The sequence below is a fragment of the Dermacentor silvarum genome, chromosome 2, assembly GCF_013339745.2.
Source record: "Dermacentor silvarum isolate Dsil-2018 chromosome 2, BIME_Dsil_1.4, whole genome shotgun sequence".
NCBI classification, from domain to species: domain Eukaryota; kingdom Metazoa; phylum Arthropoda; class Arachnida; order Ixodida; family Ixodidae; genus Dermacentor; species Dermacentor silvarum.
This window is the reverse complement of record NC_051155.1, coordinates 82049635-82063245: the sequence shown is the minus strand read 5'-3', so window position 1 is coordinate 82063245 and position 13611 is coordinate 82049635. Positions and strand designations below refer to the sequence as shown.

Genomic DNA, 13611 nt, shown 5'->3' with positions numbered 1-13611 from the left:
GGAGAGAGAGAGAGAGCACATAACACAGCACACTCATCGTCAGTCACAGTCCGTCACTCTTGCGTGGTGCGTGACATCACTGTCACAGCCGCTTGTCCAAGCCCGTTTCTTTAATGATATTAGCTTTATCAGCTGTATAAACTTGGACATGCAGCAGCACCGGCAACACGCAGAACTGTTGTCGACGCCATCGGCGTTTTGCCCGCGTTCGTTCAAAATGCGTGCGGCGTTGGTGACTGTTGCCGGAGCCTCTGATATAAATAGGCACTGCGTGCCACAGCTAAACGTCGCCTCCCTTCCCTCCCCCTCCCCCACGGCCTCTCGCTCGTCGGAAGAAGGCGCGTTTGCTCTACATAAATGGTGATTGTGAAGGAGAACAGAGACGCCTACTTCTGCAGCCCTTAAGCGACCACGGCGCAGAACGCGCGTTTGTTCTCCGCCGTGCGTTCACTCCCCGTGAAAGACGCGCCCCTCGCGCCCTTTCACTCGCACATACAGCGTTCGGCGCGCGGCGACGATTTCTTCTCCAAATGACGTCATACGGAACCTCACGGCGACGGCGACGGCGACGCCGACGGCAGAAATCTGCTTTTGAGTGTCCATATATTTGCTATCGCAATAAAACTTAAGTAACCCCTGCGTCGCCTTCAGCTGCGATGTCTTCTGTCGACGACACGTGAGAATCGTTTCAATTGACAATGGTCGATTGTCCAAGTGCGCTAGAACGGACGCCAGGGACTGTCTCGGAACATTATATTCAGGACAGTCGCATAGAATGTGTTCTAGCGTCTCCTCGCAAAGACAGGCATTGCAAAAAGCGTTGTCGGCCATTCCATTGAGAAATGAATAATATTTCGTGAATGCCACCCCTAGTCATAAGCGATAAAGCATAGTGGCCTCTTTTCGGCGGAGTACAGTTGGCATACAGAGATGCATCAAAGAGGGCAGGTTGTAGTGATGATTGCTCCGGTTGGTCTGGGTACTTGGTGTGCACCATAGAGAGAGCCCTCCACTAAAATACGCTCATAACCACTAGGGCTAAGAACACGCATCGGCTCCTATCCTTCGTAGTCACAATAAAAGCAAATGATTCAATTTGACTCGTTTATTCTTCACCACGCGTAAATGCGAAACACCACAAAAAATGAAAGGCACCATGGCGAGACAGACCTGCTTAAGGCGTAACAAAGGGACACGTTCGGGACGAGAAGAACGCAGTGTAATAATATATGGTATCCGGAGTGAAAAAAAAAAGCCTAAGCAAATGATGACAGTGCTCCGTGCGGGGGCGAAGAGGGAAGCGGGGAATGACAGAGAGTATCCCGTGGGGTGTGCCGTGAGCGAGATTCGGCGTTCGAAGGCAGATTTTCTCGCTGGGCGTCCAGCCCATGGGAACAACCGCCGCCCACGTCACTAGGCCTGCACCAGAACCAACACTCTCACCAGCTGCGAGACCACCTCGGCTGGTACTTCCGCTGGACAACTGGTCCAGGAAGGCTGCCATTGAATGGGCTGAATGAGCGTTCGGGAGACCGGAACGAGGGATACCGTGCCGGCTGTGAACGTGACGCGGTGGGCAGCAGCTGTGTGCTCCCGAGCACAACCCCGCCGTCGGCAAATTGGGCACGCAGAGGCTCCGATTTCTGGCAGGGCCACCTCAGCTCTACGCGGTCAGGCGACATGTAACGCCAGCCGTACGACCCTAATATCCGAAGCCAGTGTCACGACGTCCCCGACACGGCGGCTTGCTGCTTCTACATGAACTGTAGGCTGCATGCTTACCTATGACTAATTCATAGATATCCGCGTGTCCTCTGAAATGTAATTTGGAGAACAGTCGCGTGTGTGTGCTGTTTCTATGTGTGAAGTGTGTAATACAAGTCTGACATGTGTTTTTACTTCTGCGTACTTTCTCTATCTCTTTCTGGAGGGATCCTGAACCAAATACAATCACAGACTGACAAGGTGAAGCGCATCACCTGTCCTTTCTTGCGCCTTAAAGAGCGTGTACAGCAATAATGTTTCATCGACTAGCCCTTTCCCAGAATTACTTGGGTCAGATGCAATCGCACAAGAAAAACGCAAACAGTTTGAAACATTCTAAAAAAATAAGCATAAGGTAATTCAAGGAGAAACTCAGTGCACCCTTCAATACTCCATATCAGAAGTTCTTTGCAGCACTGCGGAGTGGCAGGACTGCTTAACCAATAGGAAGGCAGAATGCCCCTCGAGGTGCGTTGATCCCCGCCACGTCGTCTGCTGAGCGTCTGCTTGTCATCCTCTCGATACATGCTGCAGGCGTTGTGGATTGATGCAAAAACATGTTTTGGTGTTGTAGCCATAACCTGTATCTACATGAAAACGACAGTGATGCTTTGTTTCATCTGTATGCTTTCTCAGCTGGTCGTTGCCGCCTCCTTAGCCAGTAATAATGGCTAAGGTCCCCAGAAATGTTCACCTGCGCCGCATCACTTGCTCGGCGTCTATTAGGTCTTTTCTCGCCACCATTATCACGTACCATGCTGGAGCGGCAGTAGTAAATAATTGATGCAGTGAACAATTAGGCATTTATCGTAATCCGCATCGTCAACACATCAGTGCCAATGCTGTGGTGCCATCTGCTAACTGAAAATCAAACCAGTTTTACGGCTTAGGCGACGTCTCTGGAGTCTTAGCTGCTTCAAAATCAAACAGTTTACCTTAATGATTGCGACAACATATAGCTAATGCGCCACCCTCAGTGTGTGATGACACTAAGCTTTGAAGGGTTTTATCACTTATTCCTTGCTGTCAGCGGGGAGCACCAGTAAAAAGCGCGAATTCGGATCGAAGCGGCTGGTCTGCGTTGTATGTGCGTTGCCATGTTGCTACGTAATCACCATTAGGAGGGCTATTGCGGTTACCGATTGCAATCAGTAATTCGCGGCATAGGATGTGTGTGCGCAAAGGTCCTAACATGCCTTGTAATGCTGTACCGCGACATGCACCAATCAGTAATAAAACGCTGTAATCCCACCAATATTCAGACAGGCACGGAAGAATATTCCGCTGCTCAAAGATATTGTCTATGTATGCCTTGCGTATTCGGCAGTGCTGCAAACGGTGAGTGAGATGCATTATAGAATGAAAGAAGACACTGAAAATTGAAAGATGGAAGTGAAGCTTTGCCGTAAACGAAGAACGCCCTCTGTAGACGCTAACGCCTTCCTTAACCTATCTGCATTAGGAAACGCCAGGGTTGTAAATTCCTGAAACCATGCAGTGGTGCTTGTCTCAGGTTCAAATATTGTTGCGAGAGTTCCGTTAGTCCCAGATGGAAAATGTTTGAGCTCCTGTTCGCCCAGTCAAAGTGAACGCAAGCTGTTGCTGTGTACAGGAAGTACCAATAATTCTACCAATATTTAAATAATAAAATAACTACCAATAAACAAAGTACACACTCCCGCAAAACGAGTTGCAACGCTGCGTTTCTTATTCTAGGCCAATTTTGATGCCTGTGTACTCACTCTTCCACGTAGATGTGCATGTAGATCTGCGGAATGTAGATGTCTACGTTTACCTGGGCGTCCATCAGAACAGAGCGAATGCTGCCCGTGTAGGTGACGGCAAGGGGTCCACCAGTGATATCGAAGTGGGCAACGACTCCACTGTCGGTGACATTTATGAAGTTTCGGTCACGCCGTCTGATGTTTTGCAGGCCCAGGAGTTTGCCATCCCACAGCCACACTCGAAACGTGAAGAACTTTCTGAACGTTTGGCGGATCTCCTCCAGTCGAAAAGCTATGAACGATGACAAGCCGAACACCCTGCTCAGCCCGATATCGAACAGCGTGTGGTGATGATGAGGATCATCACACGAGTTGTCTGAAAGAAATAGAATGTTGGAGAGTATGCTTAAATTTAGCATAATCGAACTACTCAGTCTGTGTGCTGCCTGAGTCTTTTCGCCGAAATCAATCAGGCACTCAGGCCTAGTTGCGTACGTATCTAGCAAAGAACTCTTCAGCGTGCGCCCTCTTTCTATATTGACAGTGCTTTTCAGCAATTGTAGACGCTTATAACAACACCGGGATAACTCTTCCATTAAATGTAGAAAACTCAGTTAAGCATTGGCGTAGCAGTGCCAATGGTCGTTCGTAAATTATGAAATTCACGCTAAACGGGTCTTCTTAGTCCCGATAAACAAATGGGAAATGCCATACGTTTGAAGAACAGCATCACGTCAAATAAAATTTTAGACTTCTTTCAAGATGTGGAGTTAGCTTTCTAGCTGTATAAGTGGTATATCTTTACAGAAAAGTCAACAGTGCAAAATGAAACAGACAGTGGAAGATGACGACAAGCGCTGAGTCACAATTTTTTTTTAAAGTGCAGTGGCTATACAACACGGAAAGTCACGGGTGCGTGCTGTGAGCTGGAATCAAAGCTAAACAGTAAGACGAGCAAGAAAACTAAAAGAAGGTGTACTGTAGTGCAATCTCCTTTTAAAAAGTGCAAGATGACGCATGATTTAGTGGTAAAGAGACACACTTCCTCGTTTCGCGCAACACACATGGCGCTTTCATTAAGCCGTTTCTGGTATTGTTAACTTATTTCTACTAAAGCCCTTAGAAATAGGGGACTGGTTCTAAATGCAGCGTCTTTGCTTTACCCATATATCTAGAATGTACGAAGAAAACAAATCAATGAAATAAATATTTGTTCTTTCATTAACAAAATTCGGAGACTAGTGTGCACGTCACTGCGAACATTGTTAAATTCAAAACTTCACTAAATATCTGAGCGAGAGGGACGGCTCATAACGACAATGAGAAATCCAAGAATCCAGACTCACCAGTAGCGGCTGCTGCGCACGTCATTGCCGCAAGCAGAAACAGCAGTGACAGAGTCACTATTTTCATGGTATCTTCAGAGTCGCGACGGTTCCAAAAGACTCGATCGTTGTGGCAAGGGTTTTGGCCCACGATAGATGAACACAGCTTTCGTGACACGCTTCCGACCTGCTACAGTGCGACTGCTGACTGCATGACCATAGATGGAGTAGAACAATGTACACCAGTGAAAATCGCTGGTTATTCTAGTTACATTTAAGGAGAGTCGCGCGATGCATCCCGCTTCTACTTGGCCCGAGCGCCGAGTCTCTGGCCGAGAGCCCTAGAGAAACGAATGTTTACACTAGAACGGGGGCGTCGCACTAACATAGACCATGGCCCCCAACAGGAACCTCTGCTTCTCGCCGTTGCGTAGTGTTGGGGGGTACTCAGCGCACGCGGCTCGAGACGTGTAGTGTTGTGAAGCACCACTATACCCGCAATGCGCAAACTCTATGCGAAACCAATTTCTGGTGCCCTCTGTAAGTCGAAGAAGGAACGCTGACGACTGGTAATGGCAATCGTTGCTTTTACGCGCCTCCGTTTTAGTCTTCTTTTTTTTTTGTTCGGAGAAAATAAGGTGGGAAGGGGGGAGGGGTAAAGAGAAACACTTCCTCGTTTCGCGCAACTGAGAAGCCACAAGTGCATGGAGTTCATTTACTGAAGTGAGATAACGAGTGCAACACAACCACCGTTCTTCCAGAAGCGAGCCTTTCCGATAAGGAGGTGCTGAATGAAGGAGAAGTTGATCGCGCTGATTCAAGGAACAACTGAGCTAAAGAGAAAGAAGCAAAAGTTGTGACATGTAGCATTTTCCTTGAAACGGTGCTATCTCGCTCAAGAAACAGGCGCACTCAGTTGCGTCTGCGAGGGTGACCGGGAGAATTACGCAGCACTACAAGCATGTAGTCACACATAAATGATGCATCCAAGAACGTCAATACGTAAAACACCAGAATAACATCCGGTGTATTCTCTTGAGGAAAGCAGGCTTAAGCCACCCCTCTTCGTACACAATGATCTTGAGCAGAATGTGAGTCGTGGTATTGGACACCTATGCCGTGCGTGTTGTCTTACGCATAGCCAAAGCCGTATCAATATCAAAATCTGATTGGTGGCATTTTTTGTCGCTGTGTATTCTGGTGTGTGCTCTTCTGATAAACTCCGTGATTGATTTGCTTTTGCCTGGCGAGTGATGACTAGTGGCACGCGGAGACTGTTTTGAGCACCGTTCAATAAAAATGTTTTAGACCTCGCCTAGGTAGTGACCACTACATAGTGGCATCTACTATAACTGCCAAGAACCTCATAGATAGAGGCTGGAAACCGGTACAAATTCCGGACTGGGACAATTCAAACAACTCAGAGATCAAACCGCAGGGAATGAGATGAGTAACCTAGAGGAATGGGTCAAATATCTCATCCATGATGTTAAAACAATAACCAAATCAATCCCCTCCTCAGAGGCACCACAAGCTGTGGACAGTCGGCTGCTGCATATGTGGGAAGCATACGGCAGTCTGCAGAGAAGGTGGCAAACGCAGAAACTCAATCGACCGCTGCGCATTAAAATTGCAAAGTTATCCAAAGAGATAGAAGATTATGCACAACAGCTTGCCAGGCAACAATGGGGTCAAGTCTGTGACCAAATGAGTGGCAAACTTGGACTCAAGGATACATTGGCACCTCTTCAGACACCTGCTGGATCCTTCGAACAGCAAAATAGCGCACAGCAAAAACATCATTAGAGTAGTGCATAACCATGCGCTTACAGATAAATAACTCGTCGAGTAACTCAGACAGAGATACGTAGACACATCAAACAAAGTCTCTCTGCCGAGCTACTTGGGAACCCCGAACCACAAACTGGACGAGGAAATCGAAGAGTCTGAAGTGCGAGCAGCGCTTCAAAGACTTCGGACCTCCTCGGCTCCAGGCGCGGATGGGGTGACAAACAAATCACTAAGAAACTTAGATGATGCCTCGATCGAAGCAATCACTAAATATTCCAACGATTGTTGGGAAAGAGGGGAACTCCCCTCATCCTGGAGGCATGCAAAGATCGTCTTCATCCCGAAACCGGGAAAGAAGTTTGACATTGCAGAACCTCAGGTGCATATCTCTCACCTCCTGCTAAGGCAAAGTGCTCGAGCACGTAATTCTAAGCAGGCTACAGAGCCACATGGATGACAAGAATTACTTCCCGCACACAATGATAGGCTTTAGAGCAAATATATCAACACAAGACATCATTCTAAGGCTCTCAGAAGAGGTCTTACACCCTATTCACAGGAAAAGAACTGGAGCTGTCTTAGCCCTAGATCTAAAAAAAACCTTTGACAAAGGCGTTTGTTAGATCAAAAACCTTTGTCAAAGACAAAAGCTTAGTCAGTCATCGATAGGCAATAAATAGCTGATCGATATACGACAAATAATCAATATTCTCCGGAAAATGCTGGGGATGACTTGGTAGTGCTTGCCAAGCCCAAAAGCCAGGACTAGCTAGGTGCCCATCAGCTCCGCTGTCTCTTGAGCATTGCGCCTCCAGTGCTAGCGACGCATTTTTTTTTATAAGAAACGTTTATTAATTTATGTATATGCATCAGTGTGCATGTGTTGTACAACTGTATGTTGAGTCAAGATGGTAAAAAAGAAAAAAGAAAGTTGGCGTGGCTCAGTGGTAGAGCAGTTGACCCAATCGCATCGGGCCCGGTTTCGATCCCGGCGGGAACTGGCTATTTTTTTTCTCATTCCCGGCGACATTACCACCGGCAGCGGCGACGGTGGCAGACACCATCGCCAACCGAAACGGCTATTGAAATGACCCGATAACAGCTTACGCTGTGAAACAATACAATTAGAAGCGCCGTATGGTGGAGGACTATGGAAGGATACAGATCCTCTTAAGCTCTTTATTATAACCTCAAAGGGTCTGACACCATTATTTTACAGCGTAAGCTGTAATGGGCTCATTGCAATATCCGTTTTGGTTGGCGATGGTGTCCGCCGCGTGTCCGTAGGAGGTATAGCCGGGAACAAAGAAAAAATTCCTGCCGGGATCGAACCCGGGCCCGCGATGTGGGATCAGCTACCCCACCACTGAGCAATGCCAGTGCTTTTTTTTTGCATGGAAGCAGAATCTTCAGCAAAACAAGAAAAGACAAAGCGCTACAGTCACCTTAAATTTCGGGAGCTACGCCAGCGCTTGCCAGCATGCAGCGGAATAATGCCGTATTAACGCGTTCTAGCGCGAGAGGAGACACGCGATGTGACATGCGCGCCGCGTAGCGTTGATGCGTGCACATTTTGAATTGCAGTTGCATATTATTACACCAGGTAGACCGCCATGAAGCAGATGCACAGGTAACGGTACAAGATAGTTAGAGAAGTCTCGGGGAATGGAAAGAAGATTATAGAGATGTATATATATTGCTGTAATTACAACATGTATAGCATACCGGATTAAATCAAGCATGTCAGTTGAATATTTTCAACGTCCCGTTTCAAAGGGAATGCCCTCAAATCATCATTATCATCGTATCGTACCACTTGTCAAATCAAGCTGTCTAGGTGACTGTGTCACCGCCGCGTTTCAAAGCAGATGCCAATAAATAAACATCATTATTAGCATCGCATCGTGCCACTTGTTTTGTGATGTGAGATGCGCGCCGCTTAGGAGTTATACGTGCGCCCTTTGCATCGCAGTTGCACCAGGCTATTACACCTGGTGCCAAGCCTTGTAGCTGCTGCATAGTAGTGATACAAGGTAGATAGGGGAGACTTGACGAAGGAAAACGAGGTTATGGAGATGTACAAATATTGATGCAATGAATCACATGTATTGTATACCTGATAAATTCAAGGAGGCTAGGTGACCTTTTGTGACTGTCCCGTTTCAAAGAAAATGTAATTAAATCATCATTATCATCATTAGCATCGTATCGGCGCCGCGTAGCTTCCAGTACGTACAAACTTTACATTGCAGTTCCGTTATATTCCACCAGGTTAACATGCCAACTACATGCATGCTGCATGTAGCTGGACCTGGTTAATACAAGCAGGCTAGGTGACTATTTGTCAACACCCCGTTTTGAAGGGGATGCCAATAAACCATCATTATCATCATCAACAACAGCAAGGTACCGTACCACGGGTCAAGGGATGTGACATGTGCGCCACGCTGTCTGGATACTTGTGTTTACGCTTCGGTACACGTTATGGTGCCTCCTCGCAAGGTACGAACTGCTGCTGAAGAAGCGAATCGTAGAGCTACGCGCGCGGCTACAGCCAGGCAACGGTGGGCTCAGCAGACCGCTCTGCAGAGTGCAGGACAAGCCGCTGCACAAGCCGCAGCTCGCTGTCGTCACCGGGCGGACAGTTCAGATCGTTCTCGTGGAAACGACGCGAAGAGTGATCGCCGCGAAGACCCTGTAGCGCCTGGTGCAGAAAATGGAGCTGCTATGGAACCGCTCCGCCAGATTACGCTGAGACTGTGCGGCGTGTGCCGCGCAGACCTGCGACTTTTTTGCATTACATTTTCATTGAAATGGGACCACCGAGGCCATGTAAATGCCTTGCGATAACCGGCTCAATAGCACGTAGTTAGCCACATAGTCAACACTGCGGGCAGAAATACGGGAAAAAGGGGTGTTAATAATTCCCAATGTTGCTATTTTGGCGGATTCAGCTGTATATCAAAACGATTCCAGGATCACTTAGCGGCATTTATTGTCTATTTGTCGTTGTCGACCTGTATGTAGATTGTTCCCCGTTGAATGCAACAATCGGGGTGTCTCGTGTACTGCAACCTCCATTTATATATCAGGGACTCCGTAAATAGTTTCAGTGTACCGCTGTCTTCCAAATATCCGAAACAAAATAAGTATATGATGTTGTTGCATACTAATATTTGTACGCGTTCCTTGGATACATCTTTAATTACTTTTGCCCCTTCTGCTTGGGCCCTCTTGCAGGTCTGCAGTATTCTTTAAATAAGTAATACTGGAGGTCTGTTTCAATATATATGTATATTTCAGAACGAAGGAGCACCCTTACGATAAAAGTATGTTTACTTGCTTAGGTATCGCTCGCGACACGGTCTTCGTCAAAATAAGGTTTACTCTGATGAAGGCCGTGTCACTCGCCGAAACGTAACCAAGTATGTTTTTTTCGCATATGTGTGTACAGAGTGTCCCAGCTATCACGCAGCAAGATTCAAAAAAAGAGGAACGGTGTTAGGCGAAGCCAACCTTGTGCTTATTGTTTCCAGTACAGTGGAGTAGCCGCCAGTAATTTTTTCGCTACTGAGATTTATTTAATTAATTGTAATTATTTATCTAAGTCGAGAAGTACTGTCCTAATTATGAAAGTGTCAATGAGAAAGTTGTAGAGCAACATGAAAAACTCTCGATACAGCTTTCTGTTGCTCAATACGTGCTACATAAATGTGTTTTTCTGAGTGTGAAAGAAGTCCGCGAATACACGCAGAATTGCCGCCCGACTGGCCGCTCGAGGCACTTTGCGTGTATTCGCCGGCTTCTTTCATGCTCGGAGACAACGCTGAGAACAATAGAGAAGACGACGACGCTCCCTGATGTCTCGCGGACTGGTTTTACATCTTGTATGCCATGTATGCCAGTCGGCGCTTTGTAAATATTCTGTAAATATAATTTAAACCTCCCTTTCTAAGTAACATTTTCGTGGAAGGTGCTGGATATCTCAGACGCACAATGGATTTACGCAGTAGGCGCTCCTTGGCTGCAGCGGCCATGCCAGCTGAAGGCGAGAATGCTTCGGGCTCGTCGCCACCCGCGCCCACCGTCATCCTGGCACAACAGCGTGACGCTGGCACATTTTCCGGAACGGATAACACCGACGTCGAACGGATAACACCGACGGTAACACCAGTCACTAGGACCAGACCGTCATGCTCGCCATCCTCCTCTTTTACCTCGCGGGAACGGCACATCTTCTGTTTTCAGACCCACGAAGAGGAGCTCAGCAGCTGTGACTTGCACAAACAAAAGCTCACTTATTTGTTTGGCAAGCCTGTTGGCCGCTGGCGTGCCGCGCAGAAAGACCTTGCTTGCCGAGTTCAGACTTCCACTGACTCGTATGTTCTATTCAGGATGTGCTTGCGCTTTGTCGCAAGGTAGACAAGAAGATACCGGAAACAGAAAAGGTCTGACACATCCTCAAAGGCATCACGGACGACGCGTTTAGTCTCCTTGTTTTAATGAGTTCTTCGACACTGCAGGAGATCATTGCTGAATGCCGCCGCTTCGAAGAAGCTAAAAGCCGTCGTATTGCTCACTTTGGCCTTCCTAATACGGCTGCAACATCTACCTGCGAGGACCTCCGTCTCCCGCCCACGCCGGCTGCATCCGACAGTATTGCGCGCATCGTCCGCCGGGAGAGTGAAGGTGCATCTCCAGTTCCTTCCCGGATTCGGGCCCCAGTCGCGCCCCAGACGATTCCCACGCAACAATATCTCTCATGCAGACCGTTGTACGGCAAGGGTTGACCAATGTCGGTCTCCACTCACTTAGCCCAGTCCACAGACCCGACTATCGTTCACCCGGCGTACCCGATCTACCACGAAGTTCTACGCTCGTTTTACTTATCGAAACCCGGAGGAATGGCGCACCTCTGATAACAGGCCTATCTGCTTCTGCTGTGGACGCGTCGGAGATATTTCTCACAACTGTCGCAGTTCTTGCAACTCGCAGCCTTGGTAGAGCTATCGAAATACGCAGCGCCCGCCTGGCAGTCTCCGCCCCCCGACGCACATTGGAGAATACAACGCGTCAACATCTCTGCCCACACGACCAAACCGTTCCCCTTCGCCACGCCCACCTCTTTCTCGCTCACCTCTGCCTCGTCGCTCTCCGTCTCCTTCGTACTCCCGCCGCTCCTCGGAAAACTAACGGGCGCAGCTCCGAGAGGTGAGCTTGCCATGACCACCGGACCCGAAATTCCTCTGCTTACACCGCCTAGCCATCACAACCTCATCAACGTGGACGTGGATGGTATACCTGTAACAGCACTTAACTGACACAGGAACACACATATCGGTTATAAACTCGAACCTCCGTACTGCGCCTAAAGAAAGTTCTAACTCCTGCCCCGCTCACCGTCAGTCCACGTAGCCGACGGTGGAACTCCAGCTGTCGCTGGGATGTGTGCCGCCCGTGTCACTGTAGCCGGATACCATACGTCTGTTTGTTTTATGTCTTGGAGCAGTGCCAACACGAAATCATCTTAGGACTTGATTTTCTGTCGGCACATTCAGTCCATTATTAACTGCTCTGCGGGTGTTGTCCAACTCGCCCTACCGTATGCCGTTGACCCTCCTGGTCCTACGCCCAGTCGACTATGTTCCACCGATTACGTTCGCCTACCTGGCCGAGCCGTGACCTATATTCCCGTTTCACCTGATCCACCTTTTCCAGCTGATCCGCCGACTGCGATTATGTCGTGTCGCCCAAATCTACTGTTCTCCTGTCGCAGGACTCCGCATTTCCCCACACGGTTGTCTGCATAAAAGACAATGCCACCTGTCTTCCTGTAGTGAATTTAGGCATCTGTCCTCAAGTGCTACCTCAGGGCATACCTCTTTCAACCTTAGTCCCCGCTTCCGACTACCATATTTTTGGCTTATCTGGTGATACTGCGTCATCGGCCTCTGCTGGTTCGGGCCCTACAACCCGAGTTTTAGAACCTTTGACGGCAATGATCGCTCCTGACCTTCCGGCCCACCATGCGTACGCACTTCGTAGCCTTCTCGTCTCGCACCGCGACATTTTCCATCTCGATGACCGGCCACTGGGTCAAACGTCCGTTGACAAACATCGTATACACACGGGCGACGCTAGCTCGATACACCGACGGCCATACCGCGTCTCCCCTACTGAGCCAAGTCATACAGAAGGAAGTCGACAAGATGCTTGCCCGAGATATCATTGAGCCTTATAGCAGTCCCTTGGGCTTCTCCGGTCGTGCTCGTGAGAAAGAAGGATGACAGCTGGCGCTTCTGCTTTGACTTATCGCCATCGCAACAAAGTAACAAAAAAGGACGTGTATCCCCTGCCGCGGATAGATGACGCCCTCGATTGTTTACATGGTGCAAAATATTGTTCTTCGATAGACCTTCGCTCCGGGTACTGACAGATTGCAGTTGATGACATGCACCGTGAAAAGACCGCTTTTATTACACCTGATGGCCTCTATCAGTTTAATGTGGTGCCTCGTTTGGGCAGTGGGTAAATTTTGCCTCTACGTGTATGGCCGGCCGTTCACAGTGATCACCGATCATCATGCCTTATGCTGGCTTTCATTCCTAAAGGATCTTACTGGCCATCTAGGTCAATGGGCAGTTCGACTCCAAGTGTATTCATACACAGTTGTGCATAAGAGCTGCCGGTAGCATGAAGATGCCGATTGCTTGTCGCGCCATCCAATAGACCCACCGGAGCTTTCCGACACGTGCGAGTATACCTGCGTGCTGTCGCTTACGGCGTTTCAGAACATCGATAGATGAGCAACGCCGTGAGCCCTACTTGCGAGATGTCATTCTCCGGCTGACTTCTGAGACACATTCCGCTTCTCTGAGTACGTTTGTGCTGCAGGATGGCGTCTTGTGCTGCAGGATGGCGTTACAGCATGTACCCTGACGGTCCTGAACTGCTCTTGGTTATTCCTGCACACATGCGTCAAACTGTTCTCACACAGCTACATGACA

General features: G+C 48.5%; 1 protein-coding gene across 1 annotated transcript in view; it reads right to left on the bottom strand.

Annotated features, from left to right (window-relative positions):
• LOC119441579 (uncharacterized) overlaps nucleotides 1-13611 on the bottom strand; it is a 116297-nt gene that overhangs the window by 16292 nt on the left and 86394 nt on the right. Inside the window, exons 1-2 of the mRNA XM_037705119.2 lie at nucleotides 4835-5322; nucleotides 3507-3864 (exon numbers count right to left, since the gene is read on the bottom strand). Of these exons, the coding sequence (XP_037561047.2) occupies nucleotides 3507-3864; nucleotides 4835-4901 (425 nt within the window). The 5' untranslated portion in view covers nucleotides 4902-5322. Of the gene's footprint in view, nucleotides 1-3506; nucleotides 3865-4834 lie in introns of the transcript that reaches the window.